The sequence below is a fragment of the Plecotus auritus genome (assembly GCF_963455305.1).
Source record: "Plecotus auritus genome assembly, chromosome: 12".
Taxonomy (NCBI): domain Eukaryota; kingdom Metazoa; phylum Chordata; class Mammalia; order Chiroptera; family Vespertilionidae; genus Plecotus; species Plecotus auritus.
Genome location: NC_137778.1, coordinates 36,902,732 through 36,929,532, shown reverse-complemented (window position 1 = coordinate 36,929,532; position 26,801 = coordinate 36,902,732). Strand labels below are relative to the sequence as shown.

The following is a 26,801-nucleotide window of genomic DNA, read 5'->3' as shown; positions in this document are numbered from 1 at the left end:
TTTGCCGTTTTATGGGTAAAATGAAGCTGATACTTACCTCTTGGTAGTGACTGAGATTATATATGGTAAACCACTTAGATTGCCTCATATATGGTAAGCAGTAAAAAAATGTATATTATTTTTATAGTCATTAAATTAAGACTAGCAAGGTGGTAGAGAAGACGATAAATTCAGATACTGCAAATTAAAAGATCTCTTTTGGAAATACATTTGGCAATACTTAACCAATTAGATGCTAATATTCTCTGACCTAGCACTTTGGGGGCTCTCGCCTCAAATCCAAAAGAAAGGAAAACCCACATGGACAAACATAGCTACTGCGGTATTATCAGCAATCACGAAAAATTAAAAACAGCCTAGGTGTCCAACAGTAGAGATGTAATTTAATTATTTGGGTGCCTGCTAGGTGTCAGGCATTTTGTATATCTATTCTAGTACTTTCTCAGCAGCTCTGCAAAGTGAATATTATTTGTTCTCACTTTTTATTACTTTGTTCAAGGTCACACGGAAGACACTAGGCAGAACCTAAATTCAAACCAAATTTATCCGACTCCGAAGCTGTTACAAGTACAGATGGGAAAGCAAGATGGCCTGAACTCAAAACTCAGTTCAACCGCATGCTAGCTGTATGACCCTGAGTGAGTCAATTAACCCCCCTGTGTCTCCGTTTCCTCATCTATAAAGTGGAAATAATAACAGTGCCTTCCTCAATGGATTAAATGAGTTGCTATGTATGTATTTAGAAAGTTTCCATAACAGGTACAAAAGTATTAGCTATTATTAGGATTATTTTTTCATTATACCCTGCTGTGTGAGAGGTCATTAAGGCAGATTTTAATCAACATGGTAATATTGGTGTAATGTTAAGCGAAAATAAGAATAAAAATTTGCATTTATACTTATAATTACAATAATATAAAAGGATAAGAAGTAGAATTTCTACACAAACAAAAACCCCAAAACTGTATTTGTTGGGATGTTGATACTGTGGTGAATTTATTTTCTTTTAACTTACAATAATATTATTTTATAAGAATAGTGACAATAGGGCTTTTTTTTAAAAGAAATTTTTAATAGTGTGGTGGCACACTGCAGTTTCTGCTATATAGAAACTATATTATACTTGTATAGAAACTATACTAACTTACCCTCAAGTCAAGCAGGCCCTTTCAGGGACTCAGTGTTATCGGTTGAAGCAAGATACTAATTTCACAGGCTCTGGAATGACAGCTCCAGGTTAAATTTCATGTCTATGGCTGAACGCTGAGTGAGCTTAGACCAATTACTTAACCTCTCCCAGCCTTAGTCTCCATGTCCGTAACTCAGAGATTATAACCAGCTCATAGGGGTTTTTGTTGTGTTGTTGTTTTTTTAAGTATAGTAAATAAGATAATGAATGTGATGCTTCCTTGACACCCCACCAGGACTAACAAATTATAATTAAGTATTTGATAGAGGAATCCATGGTTTAATGTCTGTCCGCTAAGACCCCCTCCAATGTCTTAGGAAACATTGCCACCAAGGCGGGAACAACACCCTGCCATGCCAGCTTCCAGCACATGCTTTGCACATAGTGAGCACCCAGGAACTGGTTGAGTGGCTGCGTGAAAACCTTACGGGAGTGGTCAGTGGCGGTTTCAACTACAGAAAAGCTACTGGATTTAGTCTGGGCCCCGGGTACCAGACCTGAGCAGCACGGTGTTGGCTTTTCTGGCCACCCCAGGGCTACGTGCTCTGCACAGAGACAGCCAGCCAAGGGGTCGCGGGGAAGAAGTCTAAGCCATGGACCCAATGGGGCCCTGTGTCACAGTCTCAGTCCTTAAACCTCAGACACGCCAAATCCTGGAAGAATGCATTAAGGGCTTAAGGTGGGATGTGGGACATGACCAGGTGGGATGCCCACCTACCCCGCCCCCTCCCCCCACCCCCGCCCCGCAATTTAATGGCAGTATTTACCTTGTCCAAGCAAGCAATCTGGCCTCATTCACCACTCCCTAAACCCCAACCCCTCAAAGCTCTTCCTCTGGTATCTCAGCTGAACCTTTAGGTGGGGCTGAAAGCAAGACTTTGTTTTTCCACTGGAGGACGTGAGTCAGTGAATAGTGAGGTTCCACTTAATCACCCAAAAATAAGGTCCTTAAATCAGGAGCTAGAAAAGCAAGGAAGTGATTAATGTAAGGTCAGGGTAGTGATTATTCCTAGGGCAGGGCAGGTCAGGGTGGGGGTGGGGTGAGGATGAGGAGCCCTATGGGAAAGGGATACATACAGTAGAAGTCTCCTGAGGCTGACAATGTTCTAGTTCTTGACCTGAGTGGTGGTTGCTTTATAATTATATTTACACGCATTTTATGTACTTTTCTAAATGGGCATTATAGTTCACAGTTTTAAACAGCTGAAAAAAACCACACACCCATATAAAAGGTTTCTAAGCAGGGAAAAAATGACCAGATTTGTATTATTACAAGATCACTTGGGTGTGGAACGGAAAATTGATTGAAGGTGGGGCAAGGCTGGAGGCAAAGAAAATAGGAGGTGAAGTGACTGCCTGATTTGGTGAGAGGTTACAAGGACTGAGCTAAGAAAAGGTGAAATATCAGGGATATAGTCTACATTATTTTTAAGAACACAATCAAAGTAAAACAGAGGCTGGCACTGCCCCCTCGGCTCACTTTCTACCTCTGTGCATCGGGTGAATTTGGCTCAGGAATCACAGTCCAGGGCAGGTCCCTGCCTAAGCAGACACATAGGCCCCAAAGCCCCCTGACCTCCCTCCCTACTCAGAGGGACTCAGACGGCCTGGTAGGTGGCAATTAGAGCACTTATTTCACGCCAGCACAATATTATCCAAGTAGAGCTGACAGCGGGATTTCTATTATAATAGGTTATAATTCAATCATAATATCTGATCACTAGAGACTTTACAGAGTACTTCCCCATCTACTATCTGTACCAGAACGTTCGCTCCACGAAGCAGAGATTTTTACTTTGTTCACTATTGCATCCTCAGTGCCTAGAACGGAACTTGGGACGTAGTAGGTGCTCAATAAATATTACTGAACGAATGGCCACATTTGGTTATTATTGATATTTAATCATCACAACAACCCTGTGAGGAGAGGCAGGACATGGATTTCTCTCCCCGCTCGAGAAGTTGGGAAACAGAGGCTTGAGGGGACATGTCCAACAGTTGCTCATCTGGTGGGAGACAGAATCGCGATTTCATTTCAGGTTTTGTACTTCGATTCCCTTGCTCTCCCCACTGCTCCACAGCTGAAGAGCTAAGGTTCGAAGCCCTGACAGCTCCGAAACACCAGCTGGGAGTGTTCCAAAACACATGCTGGGCACCATCGGGCGTCCCATGCCATCGGCGGTGCTGGGTTACGGTGAGTGAGGCCTGCGGCTCCATGGCCTCGGTAACCACAGCTCCTCAGAGATGCAGGGCTCCTCGGGGGAATCCAGTCCCGCTGGGCCTGGGCTACCTGGCGCTTATTCTTCTTCCACAGCCCTCACTTGTCTCTCCTCTCCATCCTGGCCATCCCACCCTCCAAGCAAAAGGCTAAGGAAACACTGTTATTGCAAACACACATGTTCTAATCTTTTTTTGTCTTAGGAGAAAAATTAGAAAACGTGGCAGCAATCGTTTGGATGCCCTAGAAGAGTCTCTGTCATCCAGTGAAATCCCACGGGGAGGCTAAGAAAGTGTCCCATGGAAAGTTCATCTTGGTCTCTCTCCTCTTAATGAAAGTTACCCATTGGAAACACACATTACAACAGAGACACCTGGGAATGCCAGATGTTCCGTTAATATTAGTATTTATACACCTGGAATTATGTATGCCTGCTGTAGATTCTTAGCCAGACTCCAAGAACTAGCAAAGAAAATATTAAAAGCCATATTTTGGAGAGAATAATTAAAATCCACACAAAACGCAGAGAAGTCAAACTCTTAGGTTGCCTTCCTCCACTCCTCTCCTGCGAGGTCTTATAATCACTTATCCCAAGAGCAATTGGGTCTGGGAGAATTGGACCACCCAAGTCAGTTAAGTAGTCTGTGTAACTCCCCTGAGGGTGTCACACATCGGACTCACCAGAAATTCATTGGCAAACTCCTCTTTGTTAATTTTCTTGCTCTGGGCCTCATCCAGGAACCTCTGCAGAATTTCCCTTTCATCCATGCTGCAGGGCGAGAGAGATCATGTACAACTGGGTTAAGGGAGGGCATGTCCAATGCAAGTCATGGCCGAGACACCGGCGGGAAGCCACTGGTGCAGCCCCAGCAGAGCATGTTGAAGGCTGTGGTTTACTGACTTCATCACAAGCCTGAGAGGAAATTAGTACGTAACCAGCCTCTGTGGTCACACAACAAAGCCATCACCTCACTCCAGGGCCCTAGCGCCTTCCTCTTCAAGGAAGGAACCTGGTTACAACTCAAGGTTTTAACAAACAAGACACTAACCAGAACCTAACGTGTGCGCTGCTCAGCCCTGAGACCGTTCCACCCCATCGCCCTTAAGTGAAATTCACCTTCTTTTTGTTCCTACTGAAAAGGCAGAATTTACACTTTTCACAGAGAGATGTTGCCCCTCCCCTTCTCCCCAGTGAGCACAAAGGCCCTGTTGACACCTGTTTCTTCATGTCCTGAATGAACTCTGCAAAGTTCTGTTGGGCCCAGAAAGGGAGGCAGACACTGTTTGGAGCTGAGAAGTTTTTTAGAAGTTTCTTGTCAGTGTGATCAATGGCAAACTCCTGTTTAACCAAGAAGGCGTCTCTATTCAGAACTCTGAAGTCTGCCATATAGACCTCAAACTCACGCAAAGTCAGCTGCTCCTGACAAATTTTGGCCGGTGCCTCACCCAGGGCTGGGGAAGTGCTGGCCTCCGCTAGGGGAAGTGTGGATTTCAGGACTTCCATGAGCCTCCAGTACTTTTTGAGCCTCAGTTGAGCTCTGGATATAAAGACGGAGAGTATTGGTCTATATAGAACCCAGGAGCACAGGAAGTTGGTCACAATATCCCCCGTATGTAACGAAGGGAACTAAGAAGGAATAGGAAAAGAGCGAGTCAACTACCTTGCTGGCAACAGCTTGACTTCCAGGACAAAAAGCCCGAGAACTATTTCTAGTAAAGACATTAATATTCTGCAACTTATGCCTTAGAATAAAAGGTCATTGCCTTAGGAAGCCACACTCTATGTGTGGCACTTGACCGCATCTGACAGACAGGCTGCTCTAAAAAAACCTTCCCACATCTCAGCTTGTCTCCTCAATGGGTACAAACCTACTCAAGAGCGTCTCACTGAGTGTGAGAACAGCCCAAAAGCAGCATATCATCTGTCTGAGGACAGAAGTTCCATAAAGGTGTTAACAAAATTAGTCTGGCCCTAGCCATTTTGGCTCAGTGGATAGAGTGTTGGCCTGCCGACTAAAGGGTCCGGGTTCGATTCCAGTCAAGGGCACATGCCTGGGTTGCTGGCTGATCCCCAGTAGGAGGTGTGTAGGAGGCAGTAGATCAATGATTCTCTCTCATCATTGATGTTTCTATCTCTCTCTCCCTCTCCCTTCCTCTCTGAAATCAATAAAAATATATTTTAAAAAATTAGTCTGAAATAACCCTGAAGGAAATTCACCCATGTGCTGTTAGGACTTCCTCTAGTTATTAGCAATGCTTTCTGTTTTGCAGTATTATTCACAGTCCCCATAGGAAATTGTGATTCTGAACACTATTAGGCTTCACCCACTTTGCTGAGCCTTGCAACAGGAAAGGAATGGTCACTGAGGAATACTGCTTAGAGATCATGTGATGCCAATAAAGAATTTCAATCCCAATCCACACAATAAATTAAAATGAACCATAATTCTTCAACAGTATTTGTTGAGACTAGGGTAGTATTTCTCAAATTATCCCGTTTAGCATTAAAAGAGAATTTCTTGCTGCTCTAAGTAATGCATTGTTTAATTTGGCTATTTTAAAACATACAAAATACTAGTGGCTCAGTGCACAAAATTCATGCACATTAAAAGGGAATTAATTAGAGGAAATATTTTAATATTGCTATTTGCCCTTTATAATAGAAGTGTCAGAGATGAAAGAAAATTAGTAAAATGTATATGAAAATCTTCCTCCTGTCAGAGTCTGAGGTGAGCCGCGGGACCCAGAGTCAAGTGCCCGCCCAACCATGTGTGCCTTGAAATCACGCAAGACTCAGACCTGGCTGGACCCACCCCCACTGGGCAAGATCCAGACCCGTCAAGCCCTGCTGTGCGGGAGTGCGCAGCCTCAGGTCCCCTGGCCCGGCATCGGGGGCGGGGGGGGGGGTACAGCCTCAGGTCCCCCAGCCTGGGGCGGGGGGAGCGGCCTGAGGTCCCCCGGCCCAGCACTGGGATGGGGGGTGCGACTTAAGGTCCCAGGTCAAGTCCTGCCAGGCCGGGGGCACAGCCTGAGGTCCCCCATCAAGCTCTGCTGGGCAGGGGACATGGCCTGAGGTCCCCAGTCAAGCCCTGCCAGGTGGGGGGCACATCCTCAGGTCCTCCACCCTGGCCTAGGGCCACGCAGCCTCAGGTCCCTGCTGATTGCTCGTTAAGGCTTGTTATGGGAATTTGGCCTCCACTGTGGGTGCAGCCATCTTGTGTTACAGAAATCCCGCCTCCACAGTGGGTGCATCCATCTTAAGTTATGGAAACCCCACCTCTACTGTGGGTCCCGCCATCTTTGTGATGGTGTGACAGAGTGAGGGTCAATTTGCATATTTGCTCTTTATTAGATAGGATGGAGCCATTTTTAAAAATATATATATTTTTTATTGATTTCAGAGAGGAAGGGAGAGGAAGAGATATTAATGATGAGAGTGAATAATCGATCAGCTGCCTCCTGCACACCCCCTACTGGGGATCAATCCCAAAATCTGGGCATGTGCCCTGACCCGTGACCTCCTGGTTCATGGGTTGATGCTCAACCACTGAGCCACACCAGCCTGGAAATAGGGGGCAATTTTTAAAAGGCCAAAATTTAAAGTTCACAGTAAATGAAACTATGTAAAACTATGTACATGTTTAAATGAAGACTAAAAGATGTAAAAAAAAAAATCAATTGTGTAGGTTTTAGGATTTAAAATGCTTTTAAAAATTCTTTTTAAATACTACATAATATTTTAAAATAGAAAAACACACACAAAAATCCATTTATTTGTTCAATAAATTTATTGAGTACCACTAAATGCTGAGCACTACATGAAGGGCTGGGTATACAAGAGTGAACAAGCCAGAATACAGTGAAAAACATGCTTAGAGAGTTAAGAAAGCATCTCAGAAAGTAAAGATGTGGACTTAATTACTGATAAAAAATAAATATATTCCAAACTAACTTGCTTATTTGCAGAGGATCAAAGCATAATCTAAAAAGGAAAATGATTTTCTGTATTTTGTCAAAAAAGAGATATATACAGTTTCATAATCTATTCACTAAGAATGCCTTCACTTCCATCAAAACCAGAACGTTGCTATTAATAAACAAGAAGACACCTAATAAAACCTATTTTCCTCAAGCCCATATTTCAGAACAACCTCTAACTTTCTCCTCTTCTTAGGAAGGGATAAATGGCGATAGGTATAAGCGAGAAAATCGTGCTTAGATGCCCTCCACAGGCTTTTACCCAAAATATAAGGATCTGAAAATAGTGTCTTAGCAGAACTTCAGATCTTTTTCAAGCAAGCAGCAATTCTTAGGAGTCCATTCGACTCTACAACCAAAAGGTAGAGAAAACCGTGAAATAACCAAACCTCAAAACCCCACTTAGCTAAAAGGCCATTTCCTGAGCAGACCACTCAAGCGAGCAAACACCAACGCGAAGGAGAAAACAAGGTGTTTTATCTTGAACGAATCTAAGCTACCGCTTACTTCCTCACACTTCCTTTTGCAGGTACTGGAGGCCAACAGATGCAGAATGCTCTTGGATGAACGTTCTATTGACTCATCTGTATCTGGTGGGAAGATCAAGAACAGGGAGGGAAAACAATTCATGCAGCAAAGATGGGCAGGTACTTAACATTTTTTTTTTTTTTCAGAATTTACAGTGAAGCATTTAAACCAGTGTGTCACAAGCCCTGAGTGCACACAACAGTTCCATGCCGTAAAAGCTGCATGAAGCCCGTATCAGAACCATCCGGGTGAGTGCCAGTGGAAAGCGAGGCTCTGAATGAGCAGCTGAAGGGTGAGAAAGGAAACGACTGCTCCCTCCTGTGGCTCTGGCACTTGCTCAGCAGGAAGACGACAACAGAGAGGAGTGCCCATGACACTGTCACCTGTTCCCACAAGAGGAGAGTGTGCCACTCTGAGGGGAAATAGCAGTGTCACGGAGGTCGGGAATTAGATGACAACAAAACTTTAACCAAAGAGAATGTCAGGGGAGATTACGAGGACAAGATAAACTAGTCAATGGGTTTCTGAGAACCTTCTCCTCTCTGTGTGAGGACGCATGGCTTACCCTGGGGAAGCCACTTCCCCTCCAGCCCAGGGTCATGGATCTGATAGGGGCTATGTGTATTCTCTGTGAAACACTCCGTCCTTCGTAAACATCCTCTGGTCACCGAGGCCTATTGGTCCTTGCTCCTCAGTGTCTTAGATTCAACCTGCCTCTTCCGTTCCCAGGTTAACCACCATTCCCCTTTCACATCTGGACTCCCGCAGCAAGAAGCTCCCAGCTGTCTTCCTATCTGTACATTTTCCACTCTGGTATCTACTAGTATCGAAGGCTGGGTGAAAGTTCTGAAAACTCCACTTCAATGCTAAAGAACCAAAGTACTGACTGATAGTCTATGGGAATAAGTCCGGATTCCTCAGCGCATCACAAGCCCCTCCCCATCAAGTGTCCCCACCTCACCTATCCAACCAACCATATCACCCATAGACCTTGCTCATTCTACAGCCACTTCTGCTGCTGCCTCTCACCTTTCCCCCTAATTTTCGCCAAGATGAAAAGAAAGCCATAAAACCTACTCTTGTCTTTAAAAATCCTGTCCCTAACTCCATCTCGCTGTGACTTTCTCTTAGCCTGGATCCTTTCGGTATAAATCTTTATATTTATATTCAGAAATTTTCAGTTTCTTCACATGCTCTTTGTCTCCCACCAGTTTACGTAAGAGTTCATCCAAAAGAAAACACACAAAATGTCCCCTGTAGTTTTAAGTTTATCCAAGGCAACGATAGTATCTTCTGTGCATTTGCATAACCCACAGGGCTTAACGTGGTCTTGAGCCTCCCTGAAAGCAGTCCGTTGTGATGACGTGTGCTGTATACAGTGACGTGGTCAGGCTTTGGTGACAGGCCCGCTGACTTGGTCACTCGCTGCATCAGTTACTCCAAGCCTCTCACCTGGCACAGTCTGTGCGGGCCTCTGGCATGGCACTTCCGCTGTGCTAGGAGCAGGGGGAGGTCCAGGAACCTGGCAGAGGCCCTACCTGAATGTGGCTGCTCAAGCACAGGGCCATTAAGACGAAAGGGATGGGGCTACTAAAGAGACACACGGTGCAGCCCCGAAGCGCTGCAATGGTCAGAAAAAAAATGACCTCCTTTGTTTCCAGACTAGACCTTCCTTTCTTTTGTAAAGAGGAACAGAAGAGGTTTCTAAAGCACCTCCGCTGAAGCCTTTCGCTCACGTTCTCACATCATCCACAGCAGGGATGGGCCCTGCCCATCTTCCAATCTGCTTCTCATCACTACAGCATTCTGAGACTCTTCAAGCGTGTCAGTTCAGCTGCTGTCAACTTCATAGTTTCCCACACATACCACTCAGGGACTCAGGGACTCATACTCTGCCTTGGGTTTCACAAATACAATCCTCAGGAGGCAAAGGTCAACCAATAAACTGCAATAGAAACCATCTACCTTTTTTAAAAAAAAAAATAGAGGTTCGAGATACTTGGTGAGGCTTGGTTGGCATCTTATTAAAACTATAATCAAACTTGAAGTCTCATCTTTCGTTTGATGTTCATTCATTCATTATGAGTTCCACACACATGCAAGAGAATGGGAAGGGGGGTACTGCAGAAGTGTTCAACAAATTATTTTCATTCGAGGATCCTTTATTCTAGTAGGGAGGATAAGTACACAAATAACTATAATGTAAGATCATCTGTGGTCAGGCCATAGACGTGGTACAAACAAAATTTTGAGAAGGCAAAGAGCACTTCTTGTTCAGGTTGTCTGGATAACCTTCACAGAGGAAGTGACATTTGAGTTGGGTCTTAAAAGTTGTCTGCAGAGCCTGAGAAAAAGCAATACAGAACGCAGAGGACAGTGGGAGGCAGAGAGCTTAGTGCGTGGCTGTTTCACGGGAGTATTGGTTATGTGGAGGAATCTGGAGCGATAAGCTAAAAGGGCAGTTGAGGCCAGACCCTGGAGGAAATCTGACCCAGGCTGAAAAGTCATGCTTTACTTGATCGGTAGTGGAAAACCACTGGAGGATATTTTTTAACAACTTTATTGAGGTATTACTGACATACAATAACCGTACATTTCAAAGTATACAATTTGTTAAGTATTGTTGTGTGTATACACCCATGAAACCATCACCACAATCAAGATAATGAACATATCTAATCTAATCAAAAGTTCTGATGAAAGGTTTTAAGAGAATGGCAATCAAAGCAATGCTTTGGGAAAAAGTTTCTTGATTTTTAAAAAATCTTTATTGTTGAGAATATTACATATGTCCTGCTTTTTCCCACCATTGGCCCCATCTAGCCCGTCCCCACCCCCCGCCCCAGGCCTTCACCACACTATTGTCTGTGTCCAGGGTTATGCATATATATGCATACAAGTTCTTTGGTTAATCTCTTCCCACCCACCCCCGCCTTCCCTATGAGACTCCTGTCTATTCCATGTTTCTGTCTCTGGATCTAGTTTGTTCATCAGTTTCCACATATGAGTGAGATCATGTGATACTTGTCTTTCTTGGACTGGCTTATTTCGCTTAGCATAATATTCTCCAGGTCCCTCCAAGCTGTCTCAAATGGTAAGAGATCATTCTTTTTGACTGCTGCATAAAATTCCATGGTGTAGATGTAACACAACCTTTTTATCCACTTGTCTACTGATGGGCACTTGGGCTGTTTCCAGATCTTAGCTATTGTAAATTGTGGTGCTAGGAACATAGGTGTGCATATGTTCTTTCTGATTGGTGGTTCAGGCTTCTTAGGATATATTTCTAGAAGAGGTATCACTGGGTCAAATGGCAATTCCATTTTTAATTTTTTGAGGAGACTCCACACTGACTTCCATAGTATCAGGCTGCATTCCCACCAGCAGTGTATTAGGGTTCCTTTTTCTCCACATCCTCACCAGCACTTGTTTGTTAAAGTTTCTTGATTTTTTAAAAATAAATACTCCCTTCTGGTAAAGTTTTGAAAGTCTCATAATCTCCTTCAGTGGCATATATAATTTCAAAATGAATTATAGCATATCTAAAAATGGATAAAACCATGGACAAAGGAACCACAGCTTTGGTTGATCTGGTGGCAGACTGTGTACAGGACAGACTGGAATGGGACAAGCCTGGGACAGGAGGACTGATGAAAGCTTAACTAGCAGGCTTTACCAATAGCCCAGGCAGGTGGTAATAAACTCTTATAGGAACAATCAGATCAAAATTGAAGGAATATGTGAGAAAGGCCTGTTGGATGAGTAGAGCTGGGGAGAGGGAGAAGGGAAAACTGACGCAGGTTTGGAGCCAGCTGGATGGCAATCAGGAAGAGAGTATGGGAATACGAAGGGTATACAGAAATAAAGAATGAGAGTTTGTGGATACGGATGTTGGAAAAATTGAAGTAAGTCAGACTTAAAAATCACCCACATCGAGGTGAAAAGTAAAACCATAGACTGTTGGCTTGTCTTTGTGAAAAATGGAGTTAATGAAGAGAAAAAAGTTAAGCTAGAACATCAGGAACTCCAAGTCACAGGGGCTCTGGACTATTTAAGCAGTGCTCTTAATAGCCCAGGCACTGGGCTAAGCCCTTTAGAGTGCATTGCTTCATTTACCCCTCACAAGAATCCTATGAATCAGTTACCAAATCATCGCTATTTTAAATGTGGGAACTAAGGCACAAAGGAATTGGATCACTTACCCAATATCACATGATCAATCTATGGTGAAATTAAATTGTGAAAATCAGACGACCTGAATGCATTCCTTTCTTTTCTTTTTTAATATATTTTTATTGATTTCAGAGAGGAGGGAAGAGGGAGAGAGAGAGAGAAATAACATTGATGAGAGAGAATCATTGATCAGCTACCTCCTACATGCTCTACAGTGGGGATCGAGCCCGCAACCTGGCTATGTGCCCTGACCAGAAATCGAATCATGACCTCCTGGTTCATAGGTTGATGCTCAACCACTGAGCCATGCCGGCTGGGCTAATTTTTAAAAAATATTTTTATTGATTTCAGAGAAAAGAAAATTGTGTAAATTTAAGGTATACAATGTAATGATTTGATATGTATGTATATATAGTGAGATGATCACCACAATAAGGTTAGTGAACACATCCATCACCTCACATAGTTACAATACAATTTTTTTTGTTTGTTTGTAAGAACTTTAAAAATCTACTCTCTTAGCAACTTTCAAATATGTAAGAGTCACCATGCTGTCCATTAGATCCCCAGAACTATTTCATCTCACAACTGGAAGTTTGTGCCTTTGACCCCCTTCACCATAGCCCCAAAACCCCCATCTGCTGCCCCTGGAAACCACCAATCTGTTCTGGTTCTATATCACTTAATTGAAGTTGTACTTGCTGAGAATTAGTTCAAATGCATAGACAGAAGAATCTTATTTCATGATCATAAGAACATTAATCAAAGTGAAAACAGTGACTTCATTTAAGAGGTCAAATACCACAAAACTTACCATGTTGAGTTTATAGTAATATAAGGGACAAAAGAATATATCAAGTATCTTCAATTGGAAGCAAAAAAAAGCTAATTTCTACTAAAGAGAAACATGGAATCTTATTTCTGGCTTACTAACCTATTGTGATTTATCCACGAATAGAGGAAATAGCCTACCTTGAAAAGTCAGAATATATTTGCAGGACTGTGTCTTTATTTCTATACAGATAGCTGGCTGGCTGAAGAGAGGGGATGTGGTTAGCTCTGTAAACTTTAGACATTAACACCACTTCATTAGCTCTGTAAACAAAGACATTAACACCACTTCAAAAATAAATATAGCAATGTTTTCCTTTCTGAACTAATCTGGTTTCACAGCTTTGGATGAAGAAGACTATGTACTTGATGATTGCCTGCTAATCTATGAGATTATTAAGGACTATTCTGATATATAGACCATAGAAACCATATGCTTTGCTTCCAATAACCTCCACTCACTTGTGCTGGGGCCATGGGAATATATACCCTCTCTGGATAAGTCAGGAGTCACAAAATGCTCTAATTTGCTAAAAGTCCTAGAGAAAGTGTAGACTATGTAAGAACTAACACACTCAAACTAAATTCTGAAAAAAGAGTTATTCTAGCTACACTTGTGTTTGCCAGGAATTATCAGGATGCAACAGAGTTTAAATTACTCAATGATGAATGTTCATTTAGCTTAACAGCAGAGGTCTGCAAACTTAAATGGCCAAGAGTAAATATTTTAAGCTTTAAGGGGCCATAGGGTGTCTGCCATAACTACTCAACTCTGCCATAGCAATCTAAAACAGTCATAGATAGTACATAAACAAGTGAGTGTAGCCACATTCTAATAAAACTTTATTAAAAAAAAAAAAAAAGGCAGCAGACTGTATGGGCCTGTGGGCTACAATATGCCAACCCTAGCTCTAAAGTGACAATTCTCAAATTTAATCTGTACATCAAATCACCTGGAGAGCTGGTTAAAAGGTAGGAACATAGGCTCTGGACACCCACCCCCACCCCACCCCCACCCCCGCCTTACAAGAGCAGAATCTTTAGGATGGGACCTGGAAACCAGCAATTTGTAAGGTCCACAAGTGGCATGTGCCTCACTTTGAAAGTCAATGTGGCATGCAGCCAGCTTCATCTAAGGTAAGATGGCCCTCCTGTCCTGGATGTGGGCCAGCACTTCCTGTATATTCTGTGGCAGAAAAAAATGCAGCAACTTTTTTATCTTTCTTTGACCTTTCTAATAGAAGGGCAAACTTCTCGTTTCACTTCCAACCTTGAAAATGCATAAAATAATTCTGCTCAGATGAAATTAACATGAAACTGAGATGATGAATTTAAAAGAAAACCCTTAACTTAAAGTAACAAGATTTCCCAACCAAAAATCTCTCCTGGTTGCAAAATTAGTAGATAAGATTCTCACCAAAGATAGAGCTAAATCTGAAGGAATAGTTTACTGTGTGCTCCCTCCTCCCCAAAATAACTCCAGCCAATGCCTGCCCTGGAATTCTACTGCTAACAAGGCACTGCTTTGTGTCTGGAGGTCTTTGCTTCAACAGAACCTTATTAAAACTCACATCAAAACAGAAAGTACAAAATCTCTGTGGACCTCTCGAAGCTGCTCCCAACTTTATCGATAGAAAATAAATTATCCAACTACGCTCAGTTCTGTCCAAAAGGAAGTGGTTTTTAATTTGGTTGTTTCTGTTTTAATTGCCAGAAAGAAGAAGGGATGTTCAGGCTGGGAAAGAGCTCTGCCTCTTCTTCAGCTCTCCAGATTTTCCTAGAAAGGACAAGGAATAGCCGGCAGTCAAAGGGATGCTCATGGAACTTCCTAAGGAACGCAGGAGTGATCTGCAGGTTCCACCAGGGAATGCAGCTCTTGCTGGGACTTCTGCCGTGAAGGAGAGCACTCTCTGAGATCAGACGGTCTAACGATGACCAAGACTGGGCTTAGAACCCCTCGTATAGTTATCACCACAGCAGACACCACTAGCTTACCAGCTAACAGAGGGAAGCCGGGCTGAGACTAGAACTCAATCAATATACTTTATAGATGTGTAGGGAGTGGAAATCTGCTTTATATAGTTAGCAGTCAATATTTTAGGCAGCATGACTCTGGAGTCTAACATCCACAGGCTGAGCCTCTGAATGCTCCCCTTTTCCATGGAAAAAGCAATCCCGGCATTTTCAGCAAAGTAGAGAGCCATTTTCCTGCTTGGTTTCCAACTTACAGAAAGAATCATAAATTGGAGTCCCAGGTATTAGTACCAAATGGCCAGCAAAGCCAGGGGCCCCAACATACTTACCCAACCTCCCTGGCCCTGGATAAACTCCCGGATGGCGCCATTCCTATTGATCATTTCGGTCATGGAGGTCACCACCTGTCTTGCCATTTCTGGAGCTAGGTGGGTCACACATTCAAGCAGTTTCACTGATACTGCCAAAAAGGCTTTCTCATAAGCTAAGCTGGAATTCTGAGCACACCAGGCCCTGCTGAGAGATTTTACCGTGTTCTGAAGGACAGCTCCTCCCTGGGGAGAAACATAGGATAGATCAGTGGAGTTTCACTAAAAAATTCAGGAGTCTGCAGGTATGGAATCTACTAAGCAAGTGTTTCCCAGAGAGTGGCCAATGTCCACTGGTTGTATCTAAGGTAATGTTAAGGAATAAATGGATAGGCTTTTCTCATTTTAATATTTTATTTATTGTAATGACTATTAGAAAAACCAGAAGTAGCCCATCAAATCCATGATTTCAGATATTATTGCCTAGGATGAACCAAATGATTGAAAGAGAGACAAAATGTTTTGAAAGAAAATTATTAAGTACATGATAGTACAGCTGGTCATATTGTTTGAACAACTGAAGTCTGGGAAGTTATAAAGTAAAAAAAAAAGATTAGCCTTCCCCAAAAAATTTGGTCCAAAAGCCATTAGGTAGGCCTAGATGGTTTGGCTCAGTGGATAGAGTGTCGGCCTGTGGACTGAAGGAAGGGTCCCGGGTTTGATTCTGGTCAAGGGCATGTACCTTGGTTGCAGGTTCCAGTGCATGCAGGAAGCAACCAATCGATGTCTTTCTCACATGGATGTTTCTCTCTGTCTCTCCCTCCCTTCCACTCTCTAAAAATAAATGGGAAAATATCCTTGGGTAAGGATTAACAAAAAAACAAAACACAAAACCATTAGGTAGGGCCAAGCAAGATCTATTGCAATGTGGTGTAGGGGGAGGGGCATGGCCATCAGAACAGGGTGTCAGAGCCCAAACAAGCTGAGAAGGGCATCCACCTAAGAGTAGCTAGATCTTGGTATCCACATATTGTTTTCCATTAAAAGGAACCAGAGATCCCTGGAGAGTGGCTGACTTCTGGATAAAGATGGGAAAATACAGATCTTCTGTTAGAAATTAAGGAAGTACTCAGAAAATGAGAGGGACATGCCAAAAAGAAATAGTCCAGATTGAAAGGACTCCACTGGCCAGAGCTGGGTAAGGTGAGCATTCAAATAAACAATGACAGTAGCAGATTATAACACATTGAATAAAGTAGGAATTCATAAATCTATGTTGATGTAAAATATAAATTAATAGATTGAAATTTTGATGAGATATGGAATTTTTACATAGTTTCAAAGTTCCTCCCTATAAAACAATTAATTACAAAGGTGAAAAGAGTAACTTTACAGTGGAGAAGCCTTGCAGACACCATCGGGAGTGATTCAATTTACCACCAGTAATGGGACCAATTGAAATCAGTGCCACTTAATAGAATAACAACACAGCAACACTCTTATGATTTTCCAAAGGTACATACCCTAAATCTATTCAAGAGAAAACACCAATCACACCCAAGTTAAGGGACATTCTACAAAATAAATGAGCCATAATCTTCAATGTCAAGGTCATGAAAACCAGTGAAAGACTAAGAAGCTACTACAGATTGAAGAAGACTAAAAGGATATTAACAACTTAATACAATGTCTGTGAATCTGGCCTACATCTTTCTGCTATTAATGACATCACTGGGACAATCGGCAAAATTTGAATGGGATCTTAGGATGAGATGAAAATGTATCCATGATAATTTCCTGGTTTTGATGGTTAGATTGTGATTATATAAGAGAATGCCCTTGCTTCAAGGAAATACAAAAGGATTAGGGGGTAATGGAATACCATGTCGGCTATTTACTCTCAAATGATTAAGAGGGAAATTCTTTGTATAACACAAGCAGCTTTTCTGTGAGTTTGAGGCTGTTTCAAAATAATCTTAAAATTAAAAGTAGATTCAGCTCTCAGCTACCAAGGAAAGCATCAGTGTAAGCAACTAGGAATAATAAGGCTAGTCCTGCCTGAATGTATAGTAGGTATACTCCCCACACTACATTTAGTAGGAAGAATAAAGCATAATGGTTTTGGAATCAGTCTGGGTTCAAATCCTAACTTCAATAATGATTGCTTAGGGATGTAAAGTACAGCATAGGGAATATAGTCAATAATACTGTAATAACCATATATGGTGCCTGGTGGGTGGTGGAAATACCAAGGGGAACATTTTGTAAAGTATATAATTGTCTAACCGCCATGCTATGTAAACTGTAATGGAAAAATAAATTTTAAAAAAGAAAAGAAAAAAGAAGTTACTTACTGTATAACCCAATTAATTTTTTCCCTAGTTCTCAGTTTCCTTTCTGCTCAAATGGGTATCAAGCCAGAAAATACTTTCTGAGGACCTGTCATGTATCAGGCACAAACTGCAGTGAACAAAATGGGTTAGGTGTTCGCTCTCACAATGTTACATGCAGATGGGGAGAGGTTGTGCTTTGAGCAACAGTTTCTATAATACCTCATAAAGTGGTGTAAGGCTTAAATGAGATAGTAAGTGTAAAGCATTTACAAAATCCCCTGACACATGGTAAGTGAAGAATTCATATTAACCATCACTATTGATATTAATCAGCAACATTATAAAATATTGCCTATGGTCTGTCTTTATATCCAATACAGAGCCCAAGTGCTTCTGTCAGTAATGAGCATTCTGTTGAAGAGCCATATACACCCTAGTGGGCTCCTGTACCATTATCCTTCACTGCATCAAACTTGTCCACTGCCTATCCTTCCTAATGTAATGTCACTACTGGGGGAAAAAAGTGCCGACATCCAAAAAAAGAAGCATTAAAGCAGGTGCATAAAAGAATAAAGTGCTTTATATATGCTCTATGCCACCAAGCACAGCTCTGACAAAAAACAAATGTTAACAATGTGAAGGCTGACCAGCCTATGCCCAAAGCTTTTCATCTCAATACCACTTAGCCTTTGCTTAACTCCTAAAGAATCGGCCATCGGAGAATTCCTGCTGTATCTTCTTGGATAAATGTAAGTCCCCAAATCTTTCACAGAACATTTCCGGTCATACTCCTAGAGGAGTAGTAAGAAAAGGGTGTCTGAAATAGGAAAAAAGCAGTAAATAGAAAGCAGTAGAAAGTTGACCTGTCCCCGAATGGTTTCTGCAATGACACTTCTGGCAGAAGCTTCCAGTTCTCCGTTGAACTCGTCCCCCAACATCTGAAGGCGACCAGCAATGATGGCCACATCAAAAGAGCAACACTCTCCTAAAACAGAGGGACACAATCACATTTGTCACAGTGTTTGAGGGGAGGGCAAGTCCCAGGAATCTGAGCATTGAAGAAAGGTCTCCAGAATTTTAAACAATTTGGGCATCATTTTCTCCCAAGAACATCTTCAGTGTTCTGTCCACACCAATAGTCAGAAAGTCTCCCTTTACTGAGAACCCATTTCCCTTCCATAAAGATGCAGGTATTGCCCAGCCTGCTGGCTCAGTGGTTGAGCGTTGACCTATGAACCAGGAGGTCACAGTTCGATTTCCAGTCAGGGCACATGCCTGGGTTGCGGGCTTGATCCCCAGTAGGGGGCGTGCAAGAGGCAGCTGATCCATGATTCTCATCATTGATGTTTCTCTCTCTCTCCCTCTCCCTTCCTCTCTGAAAAGAATAAAAATATATTAACAAAAATAAAGATGCAGGTATTGCTGAAAGCTTAGAGTTTGCCTATTGAAACCTAAATGGAAATAAGAAAACATACTTCCATTTTCCTATGGCCCTACAATCACCACCGCACGCCAGGACCCTTACCTGAATCTGCTTCAACTTCACCTTCACCACATAGGTTCCGGTGAGCCACCTGCGAAGGTACGCCTAATAAATCTGTGAGTAGAAAGTCCATGATGCATTCTGTTTGCTCCTCAAAGGTTTTGGGGGTCTTCATTTTAGACATTTGCTGCCAAGTTTTGCTTTTCCACCAAACAAGCAATTTTCAGTTCAGCGGGAAGTCAGAAACACTGGTAAACGAGCAGTTGTGTTTACCTCTTGTAAAGTTCCTTAATGGGACACAGAGTTCTTAGAGCCTTTCCCACCACTTTCTTCAAAAACAGGTGCTCAGATATGTGGGACCGCTCTGAAGAGCTTACCATCCAGAACTGGGAGATTTGCTGAAGACTTTCAGTTCCTTTTCTCAGAACCACACCCTCAGCAGTACATCTAATATTAATGAATAACTGTATAGTTAGGTTGCCAATTTTGAACTGAGAGTTAAGGAAGAGCCTCTTGTGTCATTTCATTAAGAAATACTTCCTTTATGGGTCTTGCAGAAGAAAGGTTTTGAAGCTTAACAGACAGGCATTCAATTCCTGATGATCACAATTATTTGCCACAATCATACAGTGATTATTTACTGAGTAGCTATGTGTAAGGAATATACTTGGCACTACAAATAACAGAAAAACGACAAAGTCCGCGTCCTCATGGAGCTAAAGTGTACTTTAGCATGACAGATGTTAAATAAGTAATCACATAATTGCTGTGCTTATTGAGATACAGTGTGTTATCCTATATAATAAGAGGCTAATATGCAAATTGTCCCCTCCACCAGGAGTTCAACTGGGAGTTCAACCAGGGGGCAGAGCTGGCCGGCCAAAGGCCCACGGCTCCTTCCCCCAGCCAGCCCAGCCCAATTGGCCCTGATTGGGCCGGGCTGGCTGGACCCCACCCATGCACAAATTCCTGCACCGGGCCTCTAGTTAATGTATATATGGGAAACAAACCTAAGGGGTTAGGAATGCTTCCTTGAAGTAGTAACATCTGAGATGAGCTCTGAAGGACAAGTAGTATTCATTAAAAAAACACACACACATACACACACAACCTTGGGCTCTTGAGGCATTGTAAATGGAGATAATACAAAGTATTTCACAGGGATTAAATAAGATAATGTTATGTGGAATGACCCAGCAGTGTCTGACATGCAGTAAACATTAAATGTCTTCCTTTCAGCCCAAGGCCCAATGACCAGGATGAAAGGGATCTGGACTTACTCTTTAACAGGATTAAGTAGTATGTTCCTAAAAGGGTTAGACTCCCCCACTGTTTTACAAGGTCTCGGGATTGGACACTTGCCCACAGTGGCTTCCCTCTTAATGCAGCTAGCTACACCTAGATATTGGGTTTGGGTCCCAGAAGCAGCACACAAACCCATCAGCATTTCTGAGGTATTCTGACCTGGTGAACTAATAAGAGATTCAAGCATAAACAGTAATGCCGTTGCTCAGAATGGAATTTCTGTCTTGCAAAATAATCAGAGCCAGTGTTCTGTTTTCTATTTCATTCTATAAAAACAAATGATTCTATACTGATTTGCACTAGAATGGGAATTAGGTAGCTAAAGAGCCATTTTCATTTGTCATTATCTATCTCCAGGGTTGAAATGTCAGTCACTACTTAGTAGGCTTCAGACCTCTAGGGTCAGAAGGTCCCTCGCAGATAATTTGAGATCTTGCTCCCGGCATATGTCATCAGTTTGGCTCAAATAAACTCTTACTGGGGAAAAAAAAATGTCCCTCAGAGATAATTCTAGGCCAATCTCCTTTCATAAACAATCTAAGGATTCCAACACTACATTTACAACATACTTTTAAAATAATATACAAAACAGAAAAATGTGATGTGTAAAATAGCTTGCCCAAGGTAAGTGGCAGAATAGAAACTTAAAACCAAGTCTCAAATAGTAAACCTTTTCCCACCTTCCTCATTTCACTACTGATATGCTTACAGGCAAATGCCATTTGTGGTCTCTAATCCTATATAATAAAAGGCTAATATGCAAATTGTCCCCTCGACCAGGAGTTTGACCAGGGGGCAGGGCTGGCTGGCTGGCGAAACGCCTGTGGCCCCTCCCGCCAGCTGGCCCCACCCGATTGGTTCCCTCACCCCAATCGGGCCGGCCGGACCCCACCCATGCACGAATTTGTGTACCGGGCCTCTAGTATTCTATAATCAATGTTATGAGGCTATAAAAGCAGAGTATACATTCTCCTGGGCAATGTGGAGTCAATCTTCTTCTTTTTTTTCATTTCTCTTTGGGCCACTCCCTAACCCCAGCCCACATACCCTTTACTCTTGCATTTCTAATACTGGACTCCTAATTAATACTGAAAAATGAAGCTAGATTTTTTTCACTATCACTTGCTTTTTTTGCCACTCTGACCACAATTTACATTCTTTTCCCGAAAGCCTCTTCTCATTATATCATTTGATTGGCTCAAAGTCCAGGATCCTGTTATGTGCACATAACAGGTCCACACATGGATGAGAATCCTCGGATACAATTCCTCTCAAGGTGGAAACCTATGATGAAGAAAATAAGTTATTTGTCTTCCCCAAACACCCAATATATGAGCGAGGGATAGAAAAAGTGTAACAGAACTCCCATTCAAAAGGGAGGATGGAGTGGAGGTATATAACAATCACTGACCCATAGCAATAAAATTATGGTCAGAAACTGTGCAGATTGCCTCTGCCATGTTCCAAAGCAGCACTCTCATTACATGCGTTACATTCTATTTATCAACCAAGACATCTGAAGACCATTTTTCTAAAAAGTACAGTATCAACTACCCCCTCTACTTTTTAAAAATAAACATCTAACATATCATCAAACCATATGTCTGCAGAGGCTCCTAGGGGGAAGAAATATTAAATAACTATATGACATGCATGTCTTAGTGATTTTGCTTATTAGTAACACCAGGCTACAGTTCAATCAGCTCTTCATTGAGATCATCTTAAAATTATACTTTTCAAAAGCAACAGTTTCATATTCTGCTAAGCCCCTTACACAACAGAAAAGCAACCAATAGTTGGGATTCCCTCAGTAATATTTATTCAATTGCTGAGCCATACCTAATTTTCTTTTTTTAAAATCTTTATTGTTGAGAGTATTATAGATGTCCTCCCCACCCCCATTGCCCTCTCCACCCAGTTCCCACTCCACCCCAGGGCTTCACCACCCTACTGTCTGTGTCCATAGGTAAGATCTTTAGTTAATCTCTTCCCATCCCCTCCTCCCCGCTTCCCTCTGAGATTCATCAGTCTGTTCCATGCTTCCATGCCTCTGATTGTTTTATTCACCAGTTTATTTTGTTCATTAGATTTCTTGTTTGCTTATTTTGATTTTTAGATTTCATTGTTGATAGATATCTGTTGCCATTTTATTGTTCTTACTTTTAATCTCTTCTCCTCCTCCTCCTTCCTCTTCCTCCTTCTCCTTCTTCTTCAATAATATCCTTCAACATTTCATATAATACTAGTTTGGTGGTGATCAACTCCTTTAGCTTTTTCTTGTTTGTGCAGCTCTTTATCTGACCCTCAATTCCAAATGAGAGCTTGGCTGGGTAGAGTAATCTTGGTTTAGGTCCTTACTATTCATCACTTTGAATATTTCTTGCCACTCCCTTTTGGCCTGCAATGTTTCTGTTGAGAAATCAGCTGACAGTTGTATGGGCACTCCCTTGTAGGTAACTAACTGCTTTTTTCTTGCTGCTTTTAAGATTCTCTTTGTAACCCTTGGCATTTTAATTATAATACTAGAGGCCTGGTGTACAAAATTCGTGCATGGGGGCATAGGTGTCCCTCAGCCCAGCCTGCACCCTCTCCAATCTGGGACCCCGAGAGGGATGTCCGACTGCCCTTAAGCGGGCAGTCGGACATCCCTTTCACAATCCAGGACTGCTGGCTCCCAACTGCTCGCCTGCCTTCCTTCCTGATTGCCCAAAACTGCTTCTGCCTGCCAGCCTGATCACCCCCTAACCACTCCCCTGCCAGCCTGATTGATGCCTAACTGCTCCCCTGCCAGCCTGTTTGCTCCTAACTGCCCTCCCCTGCAGGCCTGGTCACCCCTAACTGCCCTCCCTGCAGGCCTGGGTCCCTCCCAACTGCCTTTCCCTGCAGGCCTGGTCGCCCCCAACTTCCCTCCTCTGCCGGCTTGGTCACCCCTAACTGCCCTCCCTTGATCGCCCCCAACGGCCCTCCCTTGCAGGCCTGGTCCCTCCCAACTGCCCTCCCTTGCTGGCCATCTTGTGGTGGCCATCTTGTGTCCACATGGGGGCAGCCATCTTGTGTGTTGGAGTGATGGTCAATCTGCATATTACTCTTTTATTAGATAGAGGCCTGGTGCACAGGTGAGGGCCAGCTGGTTTGCCCTGAAGGGTGTCCCGGATCAGGGTGGGGGTTCCCTTGGGGCGTGGGCGGCCTGGACAAGGGGCCTGTGGTGGTTTGCAGGCCGGCCACACCCCCCGGCGACCCAAGCAGAGGCCCTGGTATCTGGGGTTTATTTATCTTCTACAATTGAAACTTTGTAGCCTGGAGCAGAGCCAAGCCTCCTGCTTGCTCCAGGGCGGCAGCCATTTCTTTTGGGATTTATGTATCTTCTATAATTGAAACTTTGTAGCCTTGAGTGGAGGCCTAAGCTGGCAAGGGCAGGCGGAAAGCTTGGCTTCCTCCATCGCCGGGGAAACCCAAGCCTCCCTCCTGCTCTCTGTGGCCATAGCCATCTTGGTTGGATTTGCATATTCACTCCTGATTGGCTTATGGGCGTGGCTTGTGGGCGTAGCTTGTGGGCATAGCAGAGTGATGGTTAATTTGCATATTACTATTTTATTAGATAGGATGTCTTAGCATGAGCCTCTTTGGGTTCCTTTTGTTTGCGACTGTGCTTCCTGCACTTGTAAGTCTATTTCTTTCACCAGGTAGGGAAAGTTTTCTATCATCATTTCTTCAAATAGGTTTTCAATATCTTGCTCTCTCTCTTCTTCTGGCACCCCCATAATGCAAACGTTGGTATGCCTGAAGTTGTCCCAGAGGCTCCTTACACTTTCTTCATATTTTTGGATTCTTTTTGCTCTTCTAATTGGGTGTTTTTGCTACCTCATATTAAAAAATATTGATTTCCGTGCTCGCTTCGGCAGCACATATACTAAAATTGGAATGATACAGAGAAGATTAGCATGGCCCCTGCGCAAGGATGACACGCAAATTCGTGAAGCGTTCCATATTTAAAAAAAAAAATATATTGATTTCCTCAGAATCCTCTACTCTACTGCTGAATCCCTGTAAATTGCTATTTAAGTTCGTGTAAGCTTAATTTCTGACTGGACCTTTTTTGTCTTTGACATTCTAAGATCCTTGAAAGTCTCGTCAAGATCCTTGAGTAACCTTATAACCATGGTTTTGAACTCTGTATCCAGTAGTTTGCTTGCTTCCTTTTCTTTCATTTGTGACATGTTTCTTTGTCTCTGCATTTTGGCTGCTTCCTTGTGTTTGTTTCTATGTACTAGTTTCTATGTACTTATGTCTCCTGGAATTGGTAGAGTGGCCTTGTATAGTAGGTGTCCTGTAGGGCCCAGTGGCTCAGCCTCCCCAGTCACCTGAGCTGGGCAGTTTAGGCATGCCCCTGTGTGGGCTGTGTATACAGTCTTGTACTTGAGCCTTGATTGCTGTTGGTGTCACTGGGAGGAATTGACCTCCAGGCCAATTGGCTGTGAGGACCAGCTGCAGCTACAGTGGGGGAATGCTGCTGTGCAGGAGGCGAGGCCCAGCTGTGAAGCAAGGCAAACTGGTATTAGTGCTGGGCCTTGGGCCTTTTATTGATAGGTTTGGAGCATGCTGTCACCAGCTATAGCTTGAGAGATTTTAGCAAAGTCTGAGGCCTGAGACAGAACAGGCCATTCACATGGAAAAGCTGCTGTTAAATGGCTTGGGTGGGGCTGTAGATTGGATGGGGTGGGGTCTCAGGGAATCCCCAGGGTGGAACAAACAGTGTGGGCAGGCTGACTGAGACTCAGCTATGGCTGTCAGTCAGCCCTGTGACAGGGGAGGTCTCAGCAAAGGAACAATGACCCTTTTGAGCACCCCTGTCTGAGAGAAAGTCACTCCTGAGTTCCTGCCCCTATTCCAGACAGTCCAGTTCCTCCCCATATGTGTCTGGGTCCCCCAGAGCCACTCAAGTGCTGGAGTTCAGAGGCATCAAGTCCGAGTACTTTTGTGCACTGGCCCTTTAAAAGGAACAGCTGCATCTCCAGCAGCCTCTGTGTCTCTAAGTCACAATCCCTGCTGGTGGTTACAGCCTGTAGTTATGGGGACTTCACTTTCCAGCTCTGGAACCCTGGGTTGGGGGTCCAGTGTGAGGCTTGGACCCCTTGTTCCTCAGGGGCAGTCTCTGCAGAGACGATCTCCCTCACGATTAAAAAAGCAGCACATGCCCAGCTGGCATGGCTCAGTGGTTGAGCATCGACCTCTGAACCAGGAGGTCATAGTTCAATTCCCCATCAGGGCACATGTCCAGGTTGTGGGCTTGATCCCCAATAGGGGGCGTGCAGGAGGCAGCCAATCAATGTTTCTCTCATCATTGATATTCTCTCTCTCCCCTCTCATTTCCTCTCTGAGGTCAATAAAAATATATTTTTAAAAAATCAGTTTGTATTTTTTCTTCCCCATAAGTTAATGGTATCGAGGGGAGTTGCTTCACTGGCCCAGGACAGTTCTAGAAGCTTGTACATGCTTTGAGCTCCTTGGCTGTGAGTTGAATGGATGTGCCGAATCCCTGAGCCCGAAGGACACCACCATCCCCAAAAGCAGAGCACGGCCACCAGCATCTATAGGACCTGGAGCCTGAGTTCCTTCAGCTGGCATCCCTCTATGCATGGCTGAAAAGGCAGGGCAAATTCAATGCCCGGACTGCTGAGAGGAACTCTGCCTTCGAGTGCTGCAGATTGACCTGGGCTCCTAGAAGCGAGTGACAGACATCACCATGCAAGGGGCCTGAAACTTTGGCCACATCCAGAGTGCGGCAGCCTACAAGGTGGCCCACAGTGATGATGGCGTGAACAAGACTGAGTACAGGAACCAGGGGGCTGTAGACGGCAAGGTCTTCCCAGGCAACTAGGACAATAATTCCCACAAGAACATTTGAGATGCCCCTCTTGGCTTGCTTTCTGTGCATCCTGCCCATAGCCTGGCACAACCGAATCATCGCATGTGGAGCTGCTGGGCTATTAGTAGGCCCTGCTAAAGTAACCGGGGCAGCCGTGGGACACCTGGCCCTTCCCTGGCCCTCCTGACCTTCATGGATTGGGTTCAGTTACCTCTACCTCTCTCCGTATTTCTCACACCTCACCTCCCACATGCCCCACCTCCCATCTCTCCCTGGGGCCCAGCACTCATTCCATCCCATTTTCTTAGGCGTGTGGGAGTTGAATAGGTCTGGGATGGACAGGGAAGAGCGAAGTCAGAGGCGTAGGTTACTGGCACTTTTCCCAATTCCAGCCTGTGTGTCCTCCAGAGGCCGCCCCCCACTCCCCATGTTCCCATGGCACTGGAGGAAGGCCCTGAGGCGCCAGGCTGGAAGTAACAGTCTCCTGACCCTCAGCCCTGAGGCATGATGCTGCCACTTCCACAGTTGCCACCTAGACCTCTAATACTCCACCCTCATCTCCCTGGAGACCCCTCCTGACACTTGTGAGAAAGCCTAGAAAGAGAGAGAAGGGAG

At 43.7% G+C, this 26,801-nt stretch overlaps 2 protein-coding genes across 2 annotated transcripts in view; both read right to left on the bottom strand.

Moving 5' to 3' along the window:
• Positions 1-4,305, bottom strand: part of PTPN22 (protein tyrosine phosphatase non-receptor type 22) — a 42,388-nt gene extending 38,083 nt beyond the window's left edge. Inside the window, exon 1 of the mRNA XM_080648415.1 lies at positions 4,089-4,305. Within this exon, the coding sequence (XP_080504541.1) occupies positions 4,089-4,175 (87 nt within the window). The 5' untranslated portion in view covers positions 4,176-4,305. The remainder of the gene's footprint in view (positions 1-4,088) is intronic.
• A 9,438-nt stretch (positions 4,306-13,743) lies between these two features.
• Positions 13,744-19,438, bottom strand: BCL2L15 (BCL2 like 15). Its single transcript, XM_080648416.1, has 4 exons — positions 19,058-19,438; positions 18,396-18,517; positions 15,221-15,445; positions 13,744-14,694 (listed from the first exon to the last, which is right to left on the bottom strand). Exons 1-4 carry the CDS (start codon positions 19,197-19,199, stop codon positions 14,677-14,679), a joined length of 507 nt encoding a protein of 168 aa, XP_080504542.1. The 5' UTR covers positions 19,200-19,438; the 3' UTR covers positions 13,744-14,676.
• Between the last annotated feature and the right edge of the window lie 7,363 nt (positions 19,439-26,801).